We start from the raw sequence: 26,077 nt of genomic DNA on the forward strand, positions 1-26,077 counted from the left end.
CCTCCCCCTCAAGACATCAACTCCAATCTAGACGCTCCCCTGTTGCTGAGGCGTGGTGACGCTGTAGCTGGGTGATTGCAGTCAGAGTAGTGGTGTTTGGCGTCTGTACTACAGGTAAGAAGATGGGAATGTGCCAAGGTGATTACTACATTCAGGACAATAAGTAGCTAGCTGTAGGTGTGCAGAATCCCACTCCCAATATTGTCAGGGTCTCGCACCCCCTCGTGTCGTGGGCTGCCAGGCTCCCGCACCCCCTCGTGTCGTGGGCTGCCAGGCTCCCGCACCCACTCGTGTCGTGGGCTGCCAGGCTCCCGCACCCCCTGGTGTCGTGGGCTGTCGGGCTCCCGCACCCCTTCGTGTCGTGGGCTGTCAGGCTCCCGCACCCCCTGGTGTCGTGGGCTGTCGGGCTCCCGCACCCCCTCATGTCATGGGCTGTCGGGCTCCCGCACCCCCTCGTGTCGTGGGCTGTCGGGCTCCCGCACCCCCTCGTGTCATGGGCTGTCAGGCTTCCGCACCCCCTCGTGTCGTGGGCTGTCGGGCTCCCGCACCCCCTCGTGTTGTGGGCTGTCAGGCTCCCGCACCCCCTCGTGTCGTGGGCTGTCGGGCTCCCGCACCCCCTCGTGTCGTGGGCTGTCGGGCTCCCGCACCCCCTCGTGTCGTGGGCTGTCGGGCTCCCGCACCCTCTGGTGTCGTGGGCTGTCGGGCTTCCGCACCCCCTCGTGTCGTGGGCTGTCGGTCTCCCGCACCCCCTCGTGTCGTGGGCTGTCGGGCTCACGCACCCCCTCGTGTCATGGGCTGTCGGGCTCCCGCACCCCCTCGTGTCGTGGGCTGTCGGGCTCCCGCACCCCCTCGTGTCGTGGGCTGTCGGGCTCCCGCACCCTTCATGTCGTGGGCTGCCGGGCTCCCGCACCCCCTCGTGTCATGGGCTGTCAGGCTCCCGCACCCCCTCGTGTCGTGGGCTGTCAGGCTCCCGCACCCCCTCTTGTCGTGGGCTGTCAGGCTCCCACACCCCCTGGTGTCGTGGGCTGTCAGGCTCCCACACCCCCTCATGTCGTGAGCTGTCAGGCTCCCGCACCCCCTCGTGTCGTGGGCTGTCAGGCTACTGCGCCCCATCGTGCCGTGGGCTGTCAGGCTCCCGCACCCCCTGGTGTCGTGGGCTGTCAGGCTCCCGCACCCCCTGGTGTCGTGGGCAGTGGGGCTCCCGCGCCCCCTCGTGCCATGGGCTGTCAGGCTCCCGCACCCCCTGGTGTCGTGGTCTGTCAGGCTCCTGCACCCCCTGGTGTCGTGGGCTGTCAGGCTTCCGCACCCCCTCGTGCCGTAGGCCGTCAGGCTCCCGCACCCCCTCGTGCTGTGGGCTGTCAGGCTCCCTCACCCCCTCGTGTCGTGGGCTGTCAGGCTCCCGCACCCCCTCGTGCCGTGGGCTGTCAGGCTCCCGCACCCCCTCGTGCCCTGGGCTGTCAGTCTCCCGCACCCCGTCGTGCCGTGGGCTGTCAGGCTCCCGCACCCCCTCGTGTCGTGGGCTGTCAGGCTCCCGCACCCCCTCGTGTCGTGGGCTGTCAGGCTCCCGCACCCCCTCGTGCCCTGGGCTGTCAGTCTCCCGCACCCCGTCGTGCCGTGGGCTGTCAGGCTTCCGCACTCTCCCCTTGTCGTTGTCTGTGGAGAAGATTAATACATATTTTCATTTTTCAGGTTTTCTCTTATAAAACAAGATCCCTGAGCTTCTGTCTTTGACCGAAAAAATGGCGTCTGACAAGTCGCTGCTGTCTGTAGAAATGAACACAAACATGGAGGAAGCGCTGTATGAACAGATGCTGATGAAGGTACGAAAGATGAATTGGAGAGGCCAGCAATCACAGGGTGAATGTCTCCTCCGTCAGCCGCCGGGGGCGCTGCAGTCTCCAACATTTACCTAATGTGTATTGTTGGCTTTAGACCCCTCACAGTTGTACTATTTTGGTGCAGGAAAAATCAGTTTGCAGAACCATCCTGTTCATGTTACTCACTGATTCTCACTTGTTGCCTCATTTCAGGCCAAACAGGAGATACAGAGCAGAATACCGAACTTACCAGAAAGCAGACAGATCAGACCCCAATCGGGTGAGATGAGCGTCCTCTGATTATTATCCAGATTACTTTGTGCATATTATGTGACAGATACCACAGTGGGGCAGTGGGGTCTTATTGACTGCAGCGGTCACATGATGCAACCAACGTGGGGGGTCACATCGTTTTTTCTTATACAGTTGGTTACATGTAAATGCTGCTTGGCTTTTGCCAATTTTATTGTATTTTTGTTCACTTTTTGTTTTTATTTCTGTGTTAGGTTTCTGCATTAAAACTCGCACATCCAAAAATACCAAAATCTTTATTAACATCTGCAAGTCGAACCAGATCCCAGCGCCCCCGGACCTGACGGAGCAGGAGTTAGTCAGCATCCTGGAATCTGATGATCCCTCTGGCTATCGAGTCCCCATGAGCCTTGGAGAGCCCCATGTTGAAGTTGATAATAGTACGGTTTTTTTTAATACAGCGCGTCTCTTTTTAAAGGGGTAGTCCAGAGATATCCTTAAAGGGGTTAAAATAGCAAGTATTACAACTTACTAATCCTCAATGGTCAAAGGTGCCATCTCCACAGGTTCTGGTAGGTCCACTTCCAGTCTGCGGAATAAAGTTTGACATCTTGTTGTTGACTTTTGAACTTTTTTGGTTTAGATTTGGGACTTAAAGGGATTGTCCACTACTTGGATTCCCCTTTAAGAACTTATACCACTTATTCATAGCAGCCCTACTAAGGTCAATGGATTGAGTCGGCACCGCAAAGTATCTAAGTCCTGGTGCACTTTGTCCTACAGGTAGAGGCGGCTGCTCGGCGTACGACATAGTGATTAATGGCACCTTCTTTGAGAAAATTACGGTAACTGCAATTGCTTATTCCGACATACGAGCTGTCTGCTCTCCTTTGTGTCAGCTCCTTACTTTGTATTTTTTTTATTAGAATAATGAGCTTTTCAGGGAATTTTTTATCACTGTGGCCATGGAGGGACTAGAGAACAAGTACCAAATGGAGCTGTCAAGAGGTAACGACCGCATCACTGATATTTTCCTTGATTTTTTCCATCGACCACACAAGGACTTGTTCTTTCGTGGAGCAAGTTTACCACATAATATATTGAAAATTTTTATGTACCAACCTGTTGTATGGCACCGTATCAAATGCCTTTGAAAAGTCCAGATAGACAACATCCACTAAGTTTCCCTGGTCCAACCTAGAACTTACCTCCCCATAGAATCTTTTCAGATTAGTTTGCAGGACAGATCCCTCATAATCATATGTTTAGGTTATTCTTATTGAGGTGCTCCAGGTTAGTATCTCTTAGCAAACCCTCAAAGATGTTGCCCACAGTACAAGTTAAACTTACCGGTCTATAAATTCCAGGCTCAGATGTTATCCCCTTCTTGAATATTGGTACCACATTTGCTATGTGGGTGTAACACTGGTGGATATGGACCCACTGCCCCACGGGAGGGTTGTGACTAGGTGTCTACTGGGTCTCCACTAGAACCTCTGATGGTGAGGATAGACTGGGCCGCCGATAGACACCAGGTACCACTTCAGGGCAGTCCCCGGGACTGTAGCAGCATTCCGGAGGTACCAGGGTACCAGACACAGGAGAGCGAAGACAAGGACTAGGTCAGACAGTCTGAGATCGGGGCAGGCAGCACAGGTTCAGGATAGAGAAAAATGGCAAGGGGGACAGGGGTTTTTGATACCAGAAAACTCCTTTAACGCTTGCAACCTCTGTTGCTTGACTGCAACTCAAACAGTCAAATCAGTCAGTAAGAATTTAGGGCACTTCCATGGCGATATTTTGCATCAGTATTTGTTAGCAGATGCCAGGAGTGGATCCAAAACAGAAGAGGTGAAAGTGTTTCAGTTACTATTTTTCACTGTGTTTGTTCCCCTCTGGTTTTCAGCTTACAAATACTGATGTAAATTAGTGCCCAAAATACTCACTGTGTGAATGAGGCGAGGAAGCTGCTTGTAGTACTGTAATAGAAGTCCTTATTCTGAGGATGAGTGCTATAATTCTTGTCTTTAGTCTGTAGTAGGATGAAGTAGGTGCTGGTAAAAAATCCGCGCTCCTCCGTAGTGAAGAATTATGACGAGAGATTGTATAATTAAACAATCTTGTGGTTTATTGTTAAAAGCTACGATTACTACGCGTTTCGTGGACGTCCCGTCCACTTCCTCAGGTACATAGCTGATGTAGACCGATTTATCAAACGGTCTTATATACATAAAACTACACGTGGTGAAAAAAAAAAGGAGAAAAGCCCGCTGTTATTTTTGGCGCCAAGACCAACCAACGGTTTACAGAGAGACAGTGAAATTATTTATAAATAGATTAAATAAAATTATTGGTCGACTAATTACACTCTTATGCAGATAAAATGAAAACCATAGAACAAATAATTAAAATGACCTCTGAAATGTAATGATCCAAATGTTTTAAAACATTTATATTAAAGCACATGGGATAAAACATTTGTAGTTGATCGAGGACCGCAGTGTATGCATCCCAAAGTCCTAGCTATATTGTATCATGTGTGAAAGATCAGAGAGTCCAGACCGCTCTGCCAGACCTCACACCTCGTCGGCTGACAGGCAGAAAACCAAGAGCTGAAGGAATGGCAGAAGGTGCAAGCCTGCTACTGGTGTATTAGGTATGAGGTGTTTGTCAGTGAGGAAAGGGGGGGAAGGAGGGAGGACGGGCATGTAGAGATGACTGAGGACCGCAAGTGTGTAAACTCCTGAACGATTGGTATATTACAATGTATTGAAGATAAGATCTTCCAGATCACTGTGCTGGATCTCACACCTCGTCGGCTGACTGACAGAGGACAGGGAACTAAAGGAAGAGAAGAAAATGCAAACTAGTCTCCGTGGGACGTACTAGTCTGCTAAAGGTATATTATGTGTGTTATCAGTAGCAGTGTAAATAGAAGGGGGCAGGTTGTAGGAAAGAGTGGGGGAATGAGGAGATGGCTGTGTGACTGTAGAATGCTGAGATACTTAATTCTTATTATGTGCTGTGGCATATGTATATAGATGTTAGTGTAGAAGACCTCGGGAAATGCATGGAAGGAATTGGTATGCGAATTGCAAGGCTAGAAATCTTGCTGTTCTGTTATCATCAATATATATAATATGTATGGCAGGAATAAGGACGATAACGAATTTTGTGTTGTAGGAATTGTGGGGTTTGAGCCATGTGTCAGAATACATTGGGAATAAAAAAGGGGGGTGGGGTGGACATATGATATATAATTGAATTAGAAATGTATATAATGGGTATATGTGATAACTGACCTCAAGACTCATATAAAAACCTCTGTGATTTCATTTAGCCCTTGTGGCTTCAAAGTGTTGAGTTTATACATCCAATAAATTTCTTTACGATTCAGACATTGCACCCTATTAGGGGTGTCAGGCAAAACATGTTCAATAGGTAAGATCTTAAGATCCCTGTAATCCTGCTTGTGTTGCAGGACCATATGTCGGGACAGCCCATGTTTCATGAATCCTGTGGTTATATTATGTCTATGAGAATTGAGTCTATTATAATTCTTGTCTTCTCTGCTCCATCAAACTCCCCAGAGCAGGGGCAACCCCTGGGGCAAAACTGCTGGCAGCAGATGTCCAGACGTATGACTCAGTGAAGTGTGATGGACCCCGACTCCCAAACAAAATGAATCAGACACATACAAAATAAATACACAAAGCATTGCAATTAGGTGTCAAACGTTCTCAACTTTATTTAAATTTACATGACACCGAAAATGGCACAACCCTCGACTCACGAAGAGTCACCCTCCAGCACTCAGGAGAGGAAAACCCCCTGTGGAGGAAACCTCTAGGGAACCATGGCTGGAGGGCTGCCCTTCCCTTGGGCTTAGAGAGTTAGTGCCGATATATGACGGAGTTTTAGAATTTCTACATATTTACAGAGAACGACATAACAAATATAGACTATTAATGTGATAAACTGGATGTGGGAGAGATCTGACTGCGATATCTGTCACCACATTTGTTGCTGGAACGAATTTAGTTGATCTGATTTCCCAGATGGATCTACCACTTCTCCCTTACAGATCCAGCTCCGTCTCTCAAGAAGTTGGGTACTTGGTTACAGGGGTTGCTCATTATGGATAACCCCTAATAGGATGAGTATCCCCTCCCCCTCCCAATTTATCACCCATTAAAGTCAAGGATCCATCCATGAACTCCCAAAGAAGAGCAGCTGTTTGTACATAGTAACAGAAGGGGATCCTGTTTTGGGGACCCCCCATTCTGTTACCTTCCCTTCCCCCCGGGGTGTCTAAGAAGACAACCCCTTTCCCTGCTAGAACCTCCAAATTACACCAACGTTGGCACATTACGTGGGGTGGTCAAGCTCAAGGTCCTCAGGCGCATCATCAGTAATGGCGCTGATCGTGGCAGCGCGGCATTCTTTTATGGAATCTTCTTTATGACACTTGTTTATGCCCTCACAATAGTTGTCATGATTACTACAAGGGCTATTATTGATGCAGGGTCCAAGTATTAACCCTTTCATCATTAGTAATTCACTTTCATTATGGAGGCAAATAACTGCACTTGTTACCAAGCAGGAGTCTTATAATTACGGCTTCCCTTAGGCACCATAAGAAACATAGATTATAGAACATACGTACAAGTGTTTCAGGAGTGTTTTGCACTTTTTAGATCCATAGATTGGGCTTATAACTAGCACTTTACAAAGCAGAAAATTAAGAGGAAATGACTTGTAAAATAATATTATAGGGAATTGCATTTCAAGCATTTTCCTAATGTGCATTCTGCATACTTGCATAGTTACATAGGTTGAAAAAGTTTGAACTTTAATGTCCTTGGTCTATCTCCAAAGTTATCCATTTTCTTTTTACTAGATTATTTATAACCCACAATGTCATGTTTTGTTAAAAAAGTATCCAGCCCTTCTATAAATGCTGTTATACTATCTGCCATTACTATATCTTGTGGTTGGCATTCCACAGTCTGACTGCTCTAACTGTAAAGAATCCTTTCCTATTAAGTTGCCAGAATCGCTTCTCCTCCGCTTGTTATGAATGTTCCTGGTGCTTTGTATAGTCCTGGAAAGTGATAAGTCATGTGCCAGTACTATGCATTGACCACATATGTATTTATACATATAAATGTATATTTATGAAGGAGATGATAATTACCCTTCATAGAGGTGTTACGATCATTCATAAATTGCTTTCATAGGTTTGATCTCCAGGATTAGCAGAGATTTGGGGTGTAAACGTAATAAACAATGAGTAAAACATCAAAGCAAACGAAAAAGGGTTTGTGACCCAAACTGGTAGGTGAGACCGGCTAGCCCCATATTATATCACAACCAGGTTTCGCCTGAGGAGGGCAGCACTAATGAGTCCTCAGGAGCGCATATCCCTGAAATATGCAGCGATTCTACACTGCCCATTATAAAAGGGTTTCATATGCTACTTACTACCATGTTTTAGCTAAGATACAAGGCATACTTGTAAGGAGAGATGAAAAATGTGATGGGGGACAACATATAAATATACTGAGGAACTCTATACACTAGTGGCCAAAATTGAGGCAACACCCCCAAGATTTATGAATTTTTAGCATTTTGCCAATACAAATACAAATTTCATGAATGTTTTTGATTTCACAGTAAAGTTTTTAAGTAGAAATAAAATCTCATATAGAAACACAATATTAGCAGGAAATTTGTTCATTTGTCAACAAATTGGAGACTATTGTCACTCAGATGACTGTGGGAGAAAAGCCATTGATTTGTCCTATTTTCATATCTAACACTAAATGTTAATACTCAGTTGGACAGCCCTCAGCCTTGATGATGGCCTGGCATCTACTTGGCATGCTATCTACCAGTTTGTGTAAATCAGATGGTGTGATGATATGAAGCCATGATTTGATGATGGCTGCAATGAGTTCCTGCTTGTGTGAAGCCCGCTGTTTTGACACCGCTCTTTTGAGCCGAGCCCAGAGATTCTCAATAGGATTGAGATCTGGGCTGTTTCCTGGCCAATTCAATAGCTGGACATTTTTGTCCTTGAACCAAGAGAGACATTTTTTAGCTGTATGGCATGGGGCTCCATCTTAAAATAAACGGTGTCCCTTCACCAAATACATCACGTGCCGAAGGAATGAGTTTAGGCTGAAGGACTTCCTTGATGTACTTTTCAGCATTAACTGTTTCTTCAATTACCTGCAGCCGACCACCTGCATCTCTGGACACGCAGCCCCCTACCATAACACTCAGGGGAGGCTTCATGGTGGGTACTGTACCCTCTGGCAACCAGTCCTCTCCAGGTCGTCGTCGAACGTAGCGGACACCGTCGCTGCCAAAGATGGATATGCGTGTCTCATCGCTCCATATAACATTTCTCCATTGTTCAATGGTCCATTTACAATGTTCTTTGGCCCCTGTAGACGTTTCTGACGCTGTGAGGCATTCAGAAATGGCTTTTTACCTGGTATTCTGGCTCTTAACCCCGCGTTTACCAGTCGTCGTCGGACCGTCCGATCAGACACTGTCACTCCGGTGTTGACAAGCTCCTTGTTGATGTTAACAGCAGTTTATTTCCTGTTATTTAGGGCGATTCTAACAATTCTTCTATCAGTCTGAGGACTTGTAGCCTTCTTCCTTTCTCTACCTGCTTTATTCTTTATCGAACCAGTCTCTTGAAACCGCTTACACACTTTGAGAACGAAAACATGTAATTGCTTACCTTCTGATGACAAACTGGCATTAAAATATAAAAACCGAATTTTAATCGCACAATATCTGTCTTAAATCACACCCAGGTCACTATAAACCAACATAGACTACATATCGCAGAAGAGGGCGTGTGTACAAGTAAGTAGGTCAGTGAAAACTTCCATTAAATATTGGTGATGGTGAAAAACTGAAGGTGTTGCCTCAATTTTGGCCACTAGTGTATAACACAAAATATAAACAAAAAAGAAAGGGAAGAACATTTCTGCACAAAAAGTGTTTCGCTCAGCAGGAAAATCCCCTTGAAATTGCGTTTTTTGAGATTTTTTTTCCCGTTCTTTAGAAACGCTGCAAAAATACTGAAAGAATAGACATGAAACTGCTTCAAATCTTCAAGGATTCACTTTTCCTGCTTTTCCTGGTACTATCAAACATAGCATTTTTGGGAACTTGGAGCTCTATATTACAAATATGTCCGTCCCTCCAGTTGAAAGAAATTAACATTTTCCTGGAGGGAAGTTTATATTTTACATTATGTCAGTTTTTGTCTATCGATGATAAAGTGCAGTTTGCTGCAATTTTTATTGTGACATATACCCAAATCATTCTCGAAAATATTTCACATTCAACGCGCGTCGGGCGGGCTGCGTGCTCTCACATGCCAGGCCTGAGTTTCAGTTCCAGTCCGACCCTGTTAATCATCTATGGTTTCCCTTCAGAGTGGAAAATGCTGAAAAATCGGAAGTTCCTGGGATCCATTTTTGAACAGAATATCAGAACCAAATCAAAACCGATGATTCAGGAAATGGACATAATGGGGTAAGTCCCAACTCTAAGGTACAAGTCTATGGCATACAGTCTGTAAAAGACGACAGAGTAGGCTGCTGTTGAGCATCGGCGGCTTCTTCTCTGATGTTCCTCGCTCATCCATGCAGTACATGGTCGGCCATTCAATTGATTGGATGTCTTATAATACCACATTTCCTCTAGGTACACAAAGTATGAAGAGCGCCACTCCTCCTGGTGATAGGTTATACCCAACAGATGGGGCAGCGCCACTCCTCGTGGTGATGGGTTACACCCAACAGATGGGGGAGCGCCACTCCTCCTGGTGATAGGTTATACCCAACAGATGGGGCAGTGCCACTCCTCGTGGTGATGGGTTACACCCAACAGATAGGGGAGCTCCACTCCTCGTGGTGATGGGTTACACCCAACAGATGGGGGAGTGCCACTACTCGTGGTGATGGGTTATACCCAACATATGGGGGAGCGCCACTCCTTGAGGTGATGGGTTATACCCAACAGATGGGGGAGCACCACTCCTCGTGGTGATGGGTTATACCCAACAGATGGGGGAAGTTGCAGAATGGCTTGTTATGGTGCAAGAACAATGTGGACATTGTTTTGTTTTTTTGTTTTAACTATTATGCCTTTATGTTCTTTATTTTTTTCCTACAGACCCTCCCAGCTAACTCCAAGCAAGTCCCTCATCTCAGAAGTTGAAAGGTTTGGGTTACTTTGAGGTTTAATGCATGCATTTACTTTTTTTAGAATCCCATCTTACAAAAGATATAGGATATCCAACTTCTTGGACTCCAAGAATAAGGGGGCTGCAGCCTGGAAGTAACCCTGCTGCCCTTTTTAAAGAATATGCTGGTGTGGGGCAGCTACCCGGATTTTCACTGTGCAGGAGAACTGCAGCTAAGCCCATTCACTTTGCTGGATCTATGCTGTCGTTCCGCTGCACAGTGGAGGCCATGATGCCAATGTGCAGGGAATGACTGTGAAAGGGGCTGTTCCTCATTACCAGCATCAGTGCCCCTTTATTATATTAGAGATCGACCCCAACAGATCATAAATTGATGGTGTACCCTTGCAATATACTGCTGCCTTCCTTTTTTTTATCAGTTCACCCGTGAAACCAGATTACATGATTGTGGCGGAACCTCCTGTAGGACACCCAAGTTTTCTGGTGGCTGAAATCTCTTTACCTAAAGTGGTGAGACCCTCAGATGTGGTTTAGGATTGTGACCTTTTTGTATTTCATGTGATTTCCAATAGTCTTCCCTTATTAAAAGTCTGTGCCAACCTCGTGCTACCGGTCCTCCTCTGCCAACTTTTATCATCACAGCTTTGATGTGTCCACAGTAGCCAATTGCTGGCAGCTGTGACACATTTGCTGGATGATGATGATATAATTTTTTTTTCATACCATGGTGGGTTGTTTGCAAGCTGTTGGAATTGGAAAGAAGATCTCTGTAAACGACTCTGTCAGCAGAGAACGACTGTTCAAACCAAGCACAGACGCCCAATGCTTCACGGCGGGACCAGTCATTTATATAAGCCTCCCCCCCTGCTTGTTTCCCCTCCATCTCCACCATCACCTCTTCTTTGACAGTTCTGGCTTCATAGATCCAGAGAGGAGATAGAGGGAAAACAAGCTGGTGGGAAGATGTATATATTATTATTATTATTTAATTATATAGTGCCATTGATTCCATGGTGCTGGTGCATATAAATGATGTTATAATGATGATATAAATGATGAAAGAGGCTTGTTGCAATAGTGTAGAACACGCCGCTCTTTATTTTTTCTATATTAATGCGACATTTGGAGGAATCGCACAGAAAATGCTTTAAATGTATTTATTTTTTAATTTGATTTTTCTCATGTCCATGATTCACATTGCGTTAAATGAGGCATAATGAAGATTAAGAATTTTTCAGCTAATGTAGCCTTCATCAGACAGGATAATGTAGCTTGAGGGGACCCACTTGGTTAAATATAGGGGTCAGTTCTGGTCTTCCCAAAAAGCAGATTAAGTAGTCACCACACGGGAATCTGGTGATTACTGGGTTTGCTTTTGGGGACCCCAGATTTCTTCATATAACCGAGTGGGCCTTCTGCCTAATGAAGGCTACATTATCTGAAATTCTGGTACCATTCATTATGCCTCACTTAAAGGGGTTGCCTGGCACTTTAATATTGATGACCTATCCTAAGGATATTCCATTAGTATTAAAGTGGTGGACAACCCCTTTTAATGCAGTGTGAATCCTAAAAAATATTTTTCAGCATTTTCTGTGAGCAGTTCCTCCACGTGTCAGATTTAATGTAGGAGACGTGTGGAGCTACACAGTAACTTCTAGTTGGCCACGTATCAAGATAAAAGTTTAGATTTTTGTGCACTTGTTGGTTACAACTTTCTTTCCCGTACAGAAGCATTCAGCGACATAAGCGTTGTTACCACGCTGGTCTTCTCTTTTCAGTCTTCTGCTAGATCTCTTGTGTTGGACTTGGGTGAAGACAGAATAGTCAGACGTCCCGATTTGTATCATCTAGACGTCTTCATTCCTTACAGTATTATCCAAGAACAAAGTGGAGCTCAGTTCAACAAGGACAGTAAGGTGAGACAATTAAGCAAAGCTGGACATGTCTTATAGCCCATTCTGAAATCTCCTTCTTAAAGAGGTTGTCTGAGAAAATGTATAAAATAAAATTTAAAAAAATGTATACATTTATTTAGCAAAAATAAATTATTTTAATTAGTGGATAATTCTATGTGAATACTTTTATGCCCAAAAATGGCAAAAGTATTCTTGGAGTGATACCTTTATTGGCTAACCAGAAAAAAAATATATATGCAAGCTTTCAGAGCACAGAGGCTCCTTCTTCAGGCAATATTACACATGAATTCTTAACATTTGTAATCCTGCCTGAAGAAGGAGCCTCTGTGCTCTGTAAGTTTGCATATATATATATTTTTTTCTGGTTAGCCAATAAAGGTATCACTCCGAGAATACTTTTGCCATTTTTGGGCATAAAATTATTTCCATCAAATTTTCTGGCTAACACGGTACCATAATATAAATTTGTATTGTACATCACAATTAGGGGATAATAATTGCATATGGACATAATGGCCAACAATGTCAGCAGCCGTCCATCCTAGATGGGTGAAAGTAAACTGTTTGAGACGGACATCTCTGACCTACCTGGCACTCAGAAGACTCATGGGTTCTTTTAGTGATTTTTAATAAAGTAATGTAGTAAATAACAAATAAACAGACGTTTCGGTCACAATAGACCTTCATCGGTGTACTACAAAAGCAAAAAAATATAATAGTGAGTACCACATAGAAATATGCAATTCATATAACATAGGTTTGACAGAATGAGATCAAAATTCAATTGGTCATGGATAATGTACATACAGAAAATACAACATCGGGAAAAAATAATAATATAGTAGAGGATCTGGGGAAAGGGGATGGGAAGGAGAACTAGGTTAGGAGGGAAAGGGAAAAATAAAAAGTGACATACCGGTTTTATTAAAGGCGAGATGCATTTGGGCCGCTGTCTGTAGAAATTTGTAAACTAAGGGAACACATATAAAAATTTTTTTTTTTAAATAAAGAGGTCTAGAACAATGTAAGATGTGTGATGACACTTAGTGTAATCGGTGGCTATGAGGTTAGAAATACCCCGATAGGTGCTGTGGGATGAGGAACAATGAAGAGCACATAATGTGTGAGGGCAGGGGATGAAAAAACGTACCCGTTGCTTGCGGTAGGTACTTAAAGGTAATGGCCTGGTCGGTGCCGTAAGCTGTATAGAAAATGGAGTAAATAATAAAATATCTATGGGATATAGGGGCATTAAGTATAGTAGGAGCCAAAAAAGGAAAACATACCCGTAGAAGAAAATGAATAACCAGAGGCAGTAGCCCGGTAGGAAGTTGTATGCTAAGGGAAAAAATGGCACATTAAATGAAGCCCCAATAAGTATTAAGGATAAGGGGACCAGTGTAGGAAGCGTACCTGTATTGTAAAGGACGCAGGACGCGGTATCCACCGTTTGTCCAGAAGCATGTGGCAGGATAAGGCACCAGGGGTCTTTAAATAGGGGGTAGGAGGGGTGAAAGGTTGTAATAGGAGCCAATCATTGGTGGTAGTGGTGTGGGAACGCGCTTTACTAGATTCTGGGATAGGACCTGAAAACCGGAAGTAGCGTCAAATGACGCTATTCAGGTCCTGTAAGGGAAAAAACGGTCACGTGACCGGAAGTGACGTGTGTATGCGTTCCACACAGTGTTCTATGCGTTCCACTGAGCGAGGGGAGCGCTGTAATACTTGTAACAGCGCTGTAGAGCAGAGGAGACCCACTAATAGATATGTGGTTGCGTTCCACACAGGTACCATGCGTTCCACAGAGCGGTGGGAGCGCTGTAATACTTGTGACGGCATAGTAGAACAAGGGAAAGCCAGGATGGGAGTCCAGGAAGGATGGGGATCAGGAGGAGGGATGCCATATTAGGATGGGATCTGGAGAAACAGATAATGATAGCATAAGTTATTAAGGCAGAAAACATGGTTGTAACGGGTCTGGGAGGCGGAACCTCTGGGCTACTATACAAGGGAGCGGTCCTTGTAAGGGAGCGGGTGGCGACCAGGCAGGCAGTCACAGCAGGTGACCGGGACAGTCTCTGGGTGTACGGGCAGGAGGTCACGGCAAGTGATCAGGGCAGTCTCTGGAAGAACAGGCTGGAGGTCACGGCAAGTGACCAGGGCAGTCTCTGGAAGAACGGGCTGGAGGTCACGGCAAGTGACCGGGGCAGTCTCTAGGTAAAGGGTAGGTACGACCTGTGATGGCTGAACCTCCAGGTAGGCTAGCAAGGCAGATGGAGGATGTGTGCTCCCAGGTGAGCAAGCGAGAGTCTCTGGAATAGCAGGTGGTCACAGCACGTGACGGCGGAGCCTCCAGGTAGGCAAGCAGGCAGGTAGCGGAGAAGCGCTCCCAGGTGAGCGGGCAAGAGTCTGGAATAGCTGGTGGTCACAGCACGTGACAGCGGAGCCTCCGGGCTGGCAAGCAGGCAGGTAGCGGAGAAGCGCTCCCAGGTGAGCGGGCAAGAGTCTGGAATAGCTGGTGGTCACAGCACGTGACAGCGGAGCCTCCGGGCAGGCAAGCAGGCAGGTAGCGGAGAAGCGCTCCCAGGTGAGCGGGCAAGCTGGTCCATAGACAGACTGACCGGAGTTGTAAGGCAGACCGTCGGACCTCAGGCAAGCAGGCAGGTAGCTGATGTGCGCTCCCAGGTGAGCGGGCAAGTTGGTCCTTAGACAGACTGACCGGAGTTGTAAGGCAGACCGTCGGACCTCAGGCAGGCAGGCAGGTAACAGGAAATCAGGCAGGATTAGGACAGCAAGCTGGCAGGAATCTGGCAGGTAACTGGCAGGTAACTGGCAAGGGACCTGAGGGCTGAAGCAGAGTAGAACGGTGCAACAACATTGCTCGGGCACCTCCATTTTGGAGGAGGTGCCTTATATATGGTAAAGTCCTCCGGCCATTGGCCGGGGACTCCTTAGGACGGCGCGCGCGGCCCCTTTAAGAGGGAGGGAGGGCGCGCGCGCGCGCCCTAAGCACAGTGGCCGGGAAGGAGCGCGCGCTGCCAGCAGAGCGGGAGAGGGACGCCGGGCACGGAGCAGAGCGGTGAGGGGAACAGCGTCCCTGCCTAGCAGAGGGCAGGGACGCCGGCACTACAGTACCCCCCCCTTTAGGCCCCCCCTTTTTTAGGCCAGATAGAAATTTAGCTAGGATGAGAGGGGCATGGATTTTCTCCCGGGGCTCCCACGTTCTCTCCTCAGGACCAAACCCCTTCCAATCTACCAGAAAAAAGGTCTTTCCTCTTACCCTTTTGGTGGCAAGAATGTTCTCTACCTCAAACTCGTCCTCAGCAGAAACCGGAGCAGGAGGCGTACCTGTAGACTTGGAAAAAGAGCTAAGCACCACGGGTTTGAGGAGAGATACATGGAAGGAGTTAGGGATCCGTAAGTTGGCCGGGAGTTTCAATTTATAGGCCACCGGGTTGATCTGACTGATGACCTCCAGAGGACCGATGAACCGAGGTCCTAACTTGTAAGAAGGTATCTTGAGTCGAACATATTTAGATGAGAGCCAGACTTTATCTCCTGGACGAAATTGTGGAGGATCCAGGCGTTTTTTGTCAGCGTGTCTTTTCATACGCTCGGATGACAGAAGGAGTGCGGACCGGGTACTCTCCCATATGGAGGAAAATTTGCTAACGAGAGATTCCGCAGCCGGGTTGTCCACAGAGGTGGAGACAGGAAAAGGAATCCGAGGATGCTGACCAAAGACTACAAAAAACGGGGATTTGGAGGAGGATTCGCTCTCGTGATTATTATAAGAGAACTCGGCCCATGGTAGGAGATCCACCCAGTCAGAATGGTGGGCATTAACGAAGTGCCGGAGGTAACTGGTCAGGTTCTGATTGATCCGCTCCACTTGACCATTGGACTGTGGGTGGTAAGCGGAAGAGAAGTCCAGGGTGACGTCTAGTAGTTTACAAGTGGCTCTCCAGAAACGTGAGGTGAACTGTACCCCACGATCCGACACGATGTGGAGGGGCAGGCCATGAAGACGGAAGATGTGGCGGATAAAGTCTTTAGCCAGCTCGGGTGCAGACGGAAGGCCTGGCAGGGGAATAAAGTGAGCCATCTTGGAAAAGCGGTCAGCGACCACCCAAATGACCGTACAACCGGCAGAGACGGGGAGATCAGTTATAAAGTCCATTGCTATATGCTGCCAGGGGGCAGCAGGTGCAGGAAGCGGAAGGAGGCGTCCGGCTGGCAGATGTCTCGGGACTTTGTTGCGGGCGCAGGACACACAGGCAGAAACAAAGTCTATTATGTCCTTGTGCAGGGTAGGCCACCAATAGTGCCGGGCAATAAGCTGGAGGGTCTTTTTCTGACCGGCGTGGCCAGCTAGTTTAGACGAATGGCCCCAGTGTAGGATCTTCTCCCGATCAGGTACTGAAACAAACGTCTTACCGGGAGGGAGACGATTTAGACTCACGGGAGCCACCTGCATTACTCTGGCGGGATCGATGATATGTTTAGGTTCTTCCTCGAGATCGGACACCAGAAAGGATCGGGACAAGGCGTCTGCTTTGACGTTTTTGTCAGCCGGGCGAAAATGAAGAACAAAATCAAAGCGAGCAAAAAACAAGGACCACCGGGCTTGGCGCGGGTTAAGTCTCTGGGCATGCTGGAGGTAAGCCAAGTTCTTGTGGTCAGTGTAAATTATTACCGGATGAAGAGCCCCCTCGAGTAGGTAACGCCACTCCTCCAACGCCAGCTTGATGGCCAATAACTCTCGGTCTCCTATGGAATAGTTGCGCTCAGAAGAGGAGAAGAGTTTGGAGAAGAAGCCACAAGTTACCATTCTCCCGGAAGATGATTTTTGAGTAAGTACCGCTCCGGCTCCAGAGGAGGAGGCGTCAACTTCCAGGAAGAACTGCTTGTTGCCGTCCGGGCGATGCAGCACCGGGGCGGAAGAGAAGGCCTGTTTTAGGGAAAGAAAGGCCTCCTCTGCTTCGGGCGGCCACTCTTTGGGATTAGTACCCTTACGGGTGAGCGCGGAAATTGGGGCAGTCCGGGAAGAGAAGTGCGGGATGAAGAGGCGGTAATAGTTGGCGAAGCCCAGGAACCGTTGAATAGCCTTCAACCCCTCTGGTCGGGGCCATTTCTCGATGGCAGACAGTTTCTCAGGATCCATTTGTAGGCCGGTCTGAGAGATAATGTAGCCCAGAAACGGAAGCGAGGTCTGCTCAAAGAGGCACTTCTCATATTTAGCGTAGAGATGGTTCTGCCTGAGCCTGAGCAGGACCTGACGAACATCCCTCCGGTGAGTCTGGAGATCCGGAGAGAAGACCAAGATGTCGTCCAGGTACACCACTACCCAGGAGTAGAGAAGGTCCCGGAAGATGTCATTGACCAACTCTTGAAAGACGGCAGGAGCGTTACAGAGGCCAAAGGGCATTACCAGATATTCATAGTGGCCGTCCCGGGTGTTGAATACCGTCTTCCATTCATCCCCCTGACGGATACGAACCAGGTTGTACGCCCCATGGAGGTCCAGTTTGGTGAAGATTCTAGCCCCCCTCAGACGATCAAATAACTCCGGAATGAGCGGAAGGGGGTACTTATTCTTCACCGTGATCTGGTTAAGGCCTCTATAGTCTATACAGGGACGGAGAGAGCCGTCCTTCTTTTTGACGAAAAAGAAGCCTGCTCCCACCGGGGAGGTAGATTTCCGGATGAATCCCCTGGCCAGATTCTCCTCAATATATTCGGACATCGACCGGGTCTCAGCAGCGGATAATGGATAAATACGCCCACGGGGAGGAGAAGTACCAGGTAACAGGTCGATAGGGCAGTCGTATGGTCTATGAGGGGGTAGTGTCTCTGCCTCCTTTTTATTAAAGACATCAGCATAAGACCAATAAGGAATCGGAAGTCCAGGTACATTAGCTGGGGTAGGAGAAGGACGGACGGGATGAACGGGAACCAGACAGGTCTTATGGCAGCCCTGTCCCCAGCGAAGGACTTCTCCGGTCTGCCAGTCAAGAGCGGGTGCATGTTTCTGGAGCCAAGGTAGGCCTAGCAAGAGGGCGTGAGAGAGTCCAGGCAGAACATGGAAGGAGATACTTTCAGAATGCAGCATTCCCACCTGCAGAGTAATGGATTCGGTGATGAGTTGGATGGGGCGTGGTAAGAGCCCCCCATCCACGGCAGCAACAGACAAGGGTACAGCCAGAGGTTTGGTGGGGATGCGGTATTTCTCTACCAGGGACTGTGAAATAAGATTCCCGGCTGCTCCAGAGTCCAGTTGGGCTAGTTCGAAATAACGGTTCTCCCCGTAGACGATTGAAACTGACAACAGCAGGGATGGAGAGGATTTATTCTTGTCTAGGTGGACCTCTCTGAGCGAACCTAGACACAGGCGTTTCCCGACCTCTCCGGGCAGGCACGGATCCGGTGCTCCTTACTGCCACAGTAGAAGCAGGTCCCCTCGGCACGGCGTAAGTCCTGACGGGTCTTGACCATCTTGGTCTGGTCGACCTGCATAGGCTCAAGAGGGTGTACCTGGTTAGAGACAGAAGGAGTGACGGGTTTCTGAAAAGTAGGAGCTAGACGTGGTAACCTCCTCTCACGGGTGACCTCTCTGGCACGCTCCTGGAACCGTAGGTCAATCCGGGTGGCAAGAGTTATTAAGTCATCGAGAGTGGTAGGAATGTCCCGACCGGCAAGTTCATCTTTAATACGGCCGGACAGACCCTCCCAGAAGACGGAAACCAGAGCGTCGTTATCCCAGGCCAGCTCCGAGGCAAGGGTACGGAACCGTATGGCATATTGGCCCACGGTGAGACTTTCCTGACGGAGGCGTAGCAACGATGATGCGGATGAGGTCTTCCGTCCGGGTTCGTCGAAGACTTTCCGGAAAGCCGTGAGAAAAGCAGGCAAGTTGGACACCAGGGGGTCTCCTCTCTCCCATAGAGGATTTAGCCAGGCCAGGGCCTCCCCGGTGAGATGGGACATGATGAATGCAATTTTGGCTCGGTCGGAGTTAAACTGGTGGGACAATAGTTCAAAGTGCAGGGTGCACTGATTTATGAAGCCCCGAGCCTGGGCTGAGTCGCCTCCGAAGCGAGGAGGTGCAGAAAGCCGAGGTCCGGGGTAGGATATCATGGTGTTAGTGGACAGCGGAGCTGCCGGATTGCGAGACATGGCACTGGCGGAGGTTGTTGGTGGAGCAGTCAGAGTGTCCAGGCGAGTATTGACATTCCGCAGGTGACCCAGGATGGACTCCTGTTGGGACCTCTGATGGGACAGTTCATGACACAGGTCCGAGAGCGAGGGAGCTTGGGTGCCACCGGGTTCCATGGCCCGAGCAAACTGTAACGGGTCTGGGAGGCGGAACCTCTGGGCTACTATACAAGGGAGCGGTCCTTGTAAGGGAGCGGGTGGCGACCAGGCAGGCAGTCACAGCAGGTGACCGGGACAGTCTCTGGGTGTACGGGCAGGAGGTCACGGCAAGTGATCAGGGCAGTCTCTGGAAGAACGGGCTGGAGGTCACGGCAAGTGACCGGGGCAGTCTCTGGAAGAACGGGCTGGAGGTCACGGCAAGTGACCGGGGCAGTCTCTAGGTAAAGGGTAGGTATGACCTGTGATGGCTGAACCTCCAGGTAGGCTAGCAAGGCAGATGGAGGATGTGTTCTCCCAGGTGAGCAAGCGAGAGTCTCTGGAATAGCAGGTGGTCACAGCACGTGACGGCGGAGCCTCCAGGTAGGCAAGCAGGCAGGTAGCGGAGAAGCGCTCCCAGGTGAGCGGGCAAGAGTCTGGAATAGCTGGTGGTCACAGCACGTGACAGCGGAGCCTCCGGGCTGGCAAGCAGGCAGGTAGCGGAGAAGCGCTCCCAGGTGAGCGGGCAAGAGTCTGGAATAGCTGGTGGTCACAGCACGTGACAGCGGAGCCTCCGGGCTGGCAAGCAGGCAGGTAGCGGAGAAGCGCTCCCAGGTGAGCGGGCAAGAGTCTGGAATAGCTGGTGGTCACAGCACGTGACAGCGGAGCCTCCGGGCAGGCAAGCAGGCAGGTAGCGGAGAAGCGCTCCCAGGTGAGCGGGCAAGCTGGTCCATAGACAGACTGACCGGAGTTGTAAGGCAGACCGTCGGACCTCAGGCAAGCAGGCAGGTAGCTGATGTGCGCTCCCAGGTGAGCGGGCAAGTTGGTCCTTAGACAGACTGACCGGAGTTGTAAGGCAGACCGTCGGACCTCAGGCAGGCAGGCAGGTAACAGGAAATCAGGCAGGATTAGGACAGCAAGCTGGCAGGAATCTGGCAGGTAACTGGCAGGTAACTGGCAAGGGACCTGAGGGCTGAAGCAGAGTAGAACGGTGCAACAACATTGCTCGGGCACCTCCATTTTGGAGGAGGTGCCTTATATATGGTAAAGTCCTCCGGCCATTGGCCGGGGACTCCTTAGGACGGCGCGCGCGGCCCCTTTAAGAGGGAGGGAGGGCGCACGCGCGCGCCCTAAGCACAGTGGCCGGGAAGGAGCGCGCGCTGCCAGCAGAGCGGGAGAGGGACGCCGGGCACGGAGCAGAGCGGTGAGGGGAACAGCGTCCCTGCCTAGCAGAGGGCAGGGACGCCGGCACTACAACGGTGTATATCATAAAAACCACAATAAAGTGTAGTCATATCATCACGACCCCCCAAGTAACAAATAAAAGAAAATAAAAGAGGTTCCAACAAATAATATACCTGTGGTCTTGGTAGTGAATACATGTATATATGCAATCCGTGTTGTGTGGCAAGAATCAGTCGAAGTGGAAGAACTTAATTGGTTAGGAGGCACACACACATAAACACACATATACATTTATTTATATATCCATATACACACATACACACCCATTCCGAGGTGGCTATAGTCGTTTAGGTAAAGGAGCTGAGATCGTATTCCTTATTTAAGCCCCTTGGGGATAACGATTGTAACTCGTGGATCCAAAAAGCCTCTCTATATTTAAGAAGGCGAATACGGTCGCCTCCCCGTCTGGGAGGGGGTACGTGTTCAATCACTTGAAATTTTAGCTGCGCCACTGAATGGCCAGCTGATGCAAAATGTGATGGAACCGGAAGAAGAAGGTTTTTACAACGTATGGTCGATTTGTGTTTTGAGATCCTATCTTTAACACACTGGGTGGTTTCCCCCACGTACATGAGACCACAAGGACATTTAAGGATGTAAACAACATAGGAAGAGTTGCAGGTAAAGTAGTCCTTAATTTTGTACTGTTTCCCCGAGTGTGGGTGGTAAAAAGTGTCGCCTCGGATGATATTGTTGCATTGGTAGCATTGAAGACATGGGAATGTCCCGTTTTTGGGTGTGGACAGAAATCTTTGTCGAGGTTTAGTGATGGGGGTGCCTACGTCGGAATGGACGAGGCGGTCACGGATGTTAGTGGGTCTCTTGTAGCATGGTAAAAATGGAGCTTTGAACTCTTGAACTGTGGGATAGGCTGTTTGGAGTATGCTCCAATGTTGTCGTATTTTCTTGTGTATTATCGAGACTACAGGATGGTAGGTATGGACAAACGGTATACGGTTATTGGTGGAAAGTCTGGGTCTGTTGGTGGGTTCTAGGGCTCGAGATAATGTATCAGGTGGGTAACCTCTGTTGAGGAACTTCTCTTTCATCTCGGTGATCCTGATGTCCCGTGTGGTAGGATTGCTAACAATTCGTTCAACGCGGTGGAATTGGGACTTGGGCACCGAGGTGAAGATGGATTTGGGGTGGAGGCTGATATAATGTAAGGGGCCGTTTCTGTCTGTGACAAACTGCTTCATGTCATCGTTTGAAGAAGAGGTGGTATATACGAACCCACTCTTCCAAACCTATTCCAGGATGTGGAAACGCTATATTGATGACATTTTTTGCATCTGGGCGGGACCCATAGAAACCCTATCACAATTCTTTGAGACCCTCAACTCATCCTGGGAGGGCCTACGGTTCACCATTTCCTCTAGCAGGGAATCCATAAACTTCCTCGACACTACCATTTTAAAAGATAATCTAAGACACCTCTCATCGGACCTTTATGTTAAACCCACAGACAGAAACGGCCTCTTACATTATACCAGCCTCCACCCCAAATCCATCTTCACCTCAGTGCCCAAGTCCCAATTCCACCGCGTTGAACGAATTGTTAGCAATCCTACCACACGGGACATCAGGATCACCGAGATGAAAGAGAAGTTCCTCAACAGAGGTTACCCACCTGATACATTATCTCGAGCCCTAGAACCCACCAACAGACCCAGACTTTCCACCAATAACCGTATACCGTTTTTCCATACCTACCATCCTGTAGTCTCGATAATACACAAGAAAATACGACAACATTGGAGCATACTCCAAACAGCCTATCCCACAGTTCAAGAGTTCAAAGCTCCATTTTTACCATGCTACATGAGACCCACTAACATCCGTGACCGCCTCGTCCATTCCGACGTAGGCACCCCCATCACTAAACCTCGACAAAGATTTCTGTCCACACCCAAAAACGGGACATTCCCATGTCTTCAATGCTACCAATGCAACAATATCATCCGAGGCGACACTTTTTACCACCCACACTCGGGGAAACAGTACAAAATTAAGGACTACTTTACCTGCAACTCTTCCTATGTTGTTTACATCCTTAAATGTCCTTGTGGTCTCATGTACGTGGGGGAAACCACCCAGTGTGTTAAAGATAGGATCTCAAAACACAAATCGACCATACGTTGTAAAAACCTTCTTCTTCTGGTTCCATCACATTTTGCATCAGCTGGCTATTCAGTGGCGCAGCTAAAATTTCAAGTGATTGAACACGTACCCCCTCCCAGACGGGGAGGCGACCGTATTCGCCTTCTTAAATATAGAGAGGCTTTTTGGATCCACGAGTTACAATCGTTATCCCCAAGGGGCTTAAATAAGGAATACGATCTCAGCTTCTTTACCTAAACGACTATAGCCACCTCGGAATGGGTGTGTATGTGTGTATATGGATATATAAATAAATGTATATGTGTGTTTATGTGTGTGTGCCTCCTAACCAATTAAGTTCTTCCACTTCGACTGATTCTTGCCACACAACACGGATTGCATATATACATGTATTCACTACCAAGACCACAGGTATATTATTTGTTGGAACCTCTTTTATTTTCTTTTATTTGTTACTTGGGGGGTCGTGATGATATGACTACACTTTATTGTGGTTTTTATGATATACACCGTGTTTTCTGCCTTAATAACTTATGCTATCATTATCTGTTTCTCCAGATCCCATCCTAATATGGCATCCCTCCTCCTGATCCCCATCCTTCCTGGACTCCCATCCTGGCTTTCCCTTGTTCTACTATGCCGTCACAAGTATTACAGCGCTCCCACCGCTCTGTGGAACGCATGGTACCTGTGTGGAACGCAACCACATATCTATTAGTGGGTTTCCTCTGCTCTACAGCGCTGTTACAAGTATTACAGCGCTCCCCTCGCTCAGTGGAACGCATAGAACATTGTGTGGAACGCATACACATGTCACTTCCGGTCACGTGACCGGTTTTTTCCTTACAGGACCTGAATAGCGTCATTTGACGCTACTTCCGGTTTTCAGGTCCTATCCCAGAATCTAGTAAAGCGCGTTCCCACACCACTACCACCAATGATTGGCTCCTATTACAACCTTTCACCCCTCCTACCCCCTATTTAAAGACCCCTGGTGCCTTATCCTGCCACATGCTTCTGGACAAACGGTGGATACCGCGTCCTGCGTCCTTTACAATACAGGTACGCTTCCTACACTGGTCCCCTTATCCTTAATACTTATTGGGGCTTCATTTAATGTGCCATTTTTTCCCTTAGCATACAACTTCCTACCGGGCTACTGCCTCTGGTTATTCATTTTCTTCTACGGGTATGTTTTCCTTTTTTGGCTCCTACTATACTTAATGCCCCTATATCCCATAGATATTTTATTATTTACTCCATTTTCTATACAGCTTACGGCACCGACCAGGCCATTACCTTTAAGTACCTACCGCAAGCAACGGGTACGTTTTTTCATCCCCTGCCCTCACACATTATGTGCTCTTCCTTGTTCCTCATCCCACAGCACCTATCGGGGTATTTCTAACCTCATAGCCACCGATTACACTAAGTGTCATCACACATCTTACATTGTTCTAGACCTCTTTATTTAAAAAAAATTTTTTTATATGTGTTCCCTTAGTTTACAAATTTCTACAGACAGCGGCCCAAATGCATCTCGCCTTTAATAAAACCGGTATGTCACTTTTTATTTTTCCCTTTCCCTCCTAACCTAGTTCTCCTTCCCATCCCCTTTCCCCAGATCCTCTACTATATTATTATTTTTTCCCGATGTTGTATTTTCTGTATGTACATTATCCATGACCAATTGAATTTTGATCTCATTCTGTCAAACCTATGTTATATGAATTGCATATTTCTATGTGGTACTCACTATTATATTTTTTTGCTTTTGTAGTACACCGATGAAGGTCTATTGTGACCGAAACGTCTGTTTATTTGTTATTTACTACATTACTTTATTAAAAATCACTAAAAGAACCCATGAGTCTTCTGAGTGCCAGGTTATTTTTCTGTATCTATACGGGCTTGTAACCCTACCTGGGCACCACCACCACTCCAGGAGTGCGGTAGTTTCTATTTTTTATATCTCTGACCTACCTGTCGGAATCAAGAACGTGCATCTGTCATTGATTGACTGACTGATCACGTCCATGAGTCAACATGTTGTAAACCTGTCATGATGAGTGAGCAGATAGGATGCTGCCCCTCACCCTGACAGGAACTTATCTATCACAACATATAGTTGCCCAGAGACATCTGAATGCATCGGCTTTCCTTTATGCCATTCATCAAACATGTCGTATATTTTGTGTATAGCGAGTCACAAGCCTCGCACTGCTCTGCGTCTTATCATTTGGTTCTATGAGCTGCAGTGAAACGTGACGTATATTCCAGGTGCTGACGATCACAATGCCGGTCCAGCCAGCATAGCGGTGGGCTCCGAAGATCAGCTTTGGAAAATGTTCCTCTTATATAGATCCAGTGGATCCTACTTACATTCGCTGCTGTTTACATTGTATGGTTACAATTCTATTTACACTTCAATATGACTCCAGAATAAATTTTTGTCTTTCTTATACTTGCCGTATATTTTTCCCAAGGAGGGGGTTTAGGTATTGTGCTTTTTTTTTTTATTTCTACTGTAATATTTCATAATATCTGTGAATAAGTCTTGAAAATAATTTGCATTGAAAAGGTTGAGATCCTCTGAATCTACAGGGATTTTTAGGAATTAAAAATCTACAGCAGTAAATCTGCAGCAGAATTTACATTTTGCACCATGTCTGGCTTTAGTAGCAGCTGCCCCTTTAAATGGAATATGTCAGCAGGTTTTTGCTATCCCATTTGAGAGCAGCATAATCCGAGGCCCTGATTCCAACGATGTATCACTTACTGGGCTGCTTGGTGTTATTTTGATAAAATTGCAGGTTTTTTTTTCTCATGCAGATCTCTGAATGCTGAGCTCTGTATAATAACCCCACCCACACCTCTGATTGGCAGCTTTCTGTGTACACTGTATTTAAACTGCCAATCAGTGGTGGGGGGCGTGGTTGGACTACCTGGCTGCAGGTTTACTAGTCCTCTAGTGATAATCTTCTGCTAATAAAAGACCAGTAAGAGGTCTTTGTCTCTACATCATGCTGCTCTCAACAACAACCAATATATAGTACATCCGACAAGGGGTCAATGTGTTAAAAAAGACCTTTATTATAATAATTTGGGTACATGGCGGGAAAGAAAAGAGCACACAC

General features: G+C 47.5%; 1 protein-coding gene across 1 annotated transcript; it reads left to right on the top strand.

Moving 5' to 3' along the window:
• The first annotated feature begins 27 nt into the window (after nt 1-27).
• Nucleotides 28-25,373, top strand: LOC141217370 (PIH1 domain-containing protein 1-like). The gene is made up of 11 exons (XM_073665797.1): nt 28-114; nt 1,690-1,820; nt 2,031-2,097; nt 2,324-2,509; nt 2,853-2,914; nt 2,996-3,077; nt 9,533-9,632; nt 10,275-10,322; nt 10,725-10,815; nt 12,087-12,224; nt 25,221-25,373. Exons 2-11 carry the CDS (start codon nt 1,740-1,742, stop codon nt 25,254-25,256), a joined length of 891 nt encoding a protein of 296 aa, XP_073521898.1. The 5' UTR covers nt 28-114; nt 1,690-1,739; the 3' UTR covers nt 25,257-25,373.
• Nucleotides 25,374-26,077: the final 704 nt, after the last annotated feature.

The sequence above is a fragment of the Phyllobates terribilis genome, unplaced genomic scaffold (assembly GCF_046119375.1).
Source record: "Phyllobates terribilis strain yellow unplaced genomic scaffold, ASM4611937v1 Scaffold_241__1_contigs__length_2998254, whole genome shotgun sequence".
Classification (NCBI taxonomy): Eukaryota; Metazoa; Chordata; class Amphibia; order Anura; family Dendrobatidae; genus Phyllobates; species Phyllobates terribilis.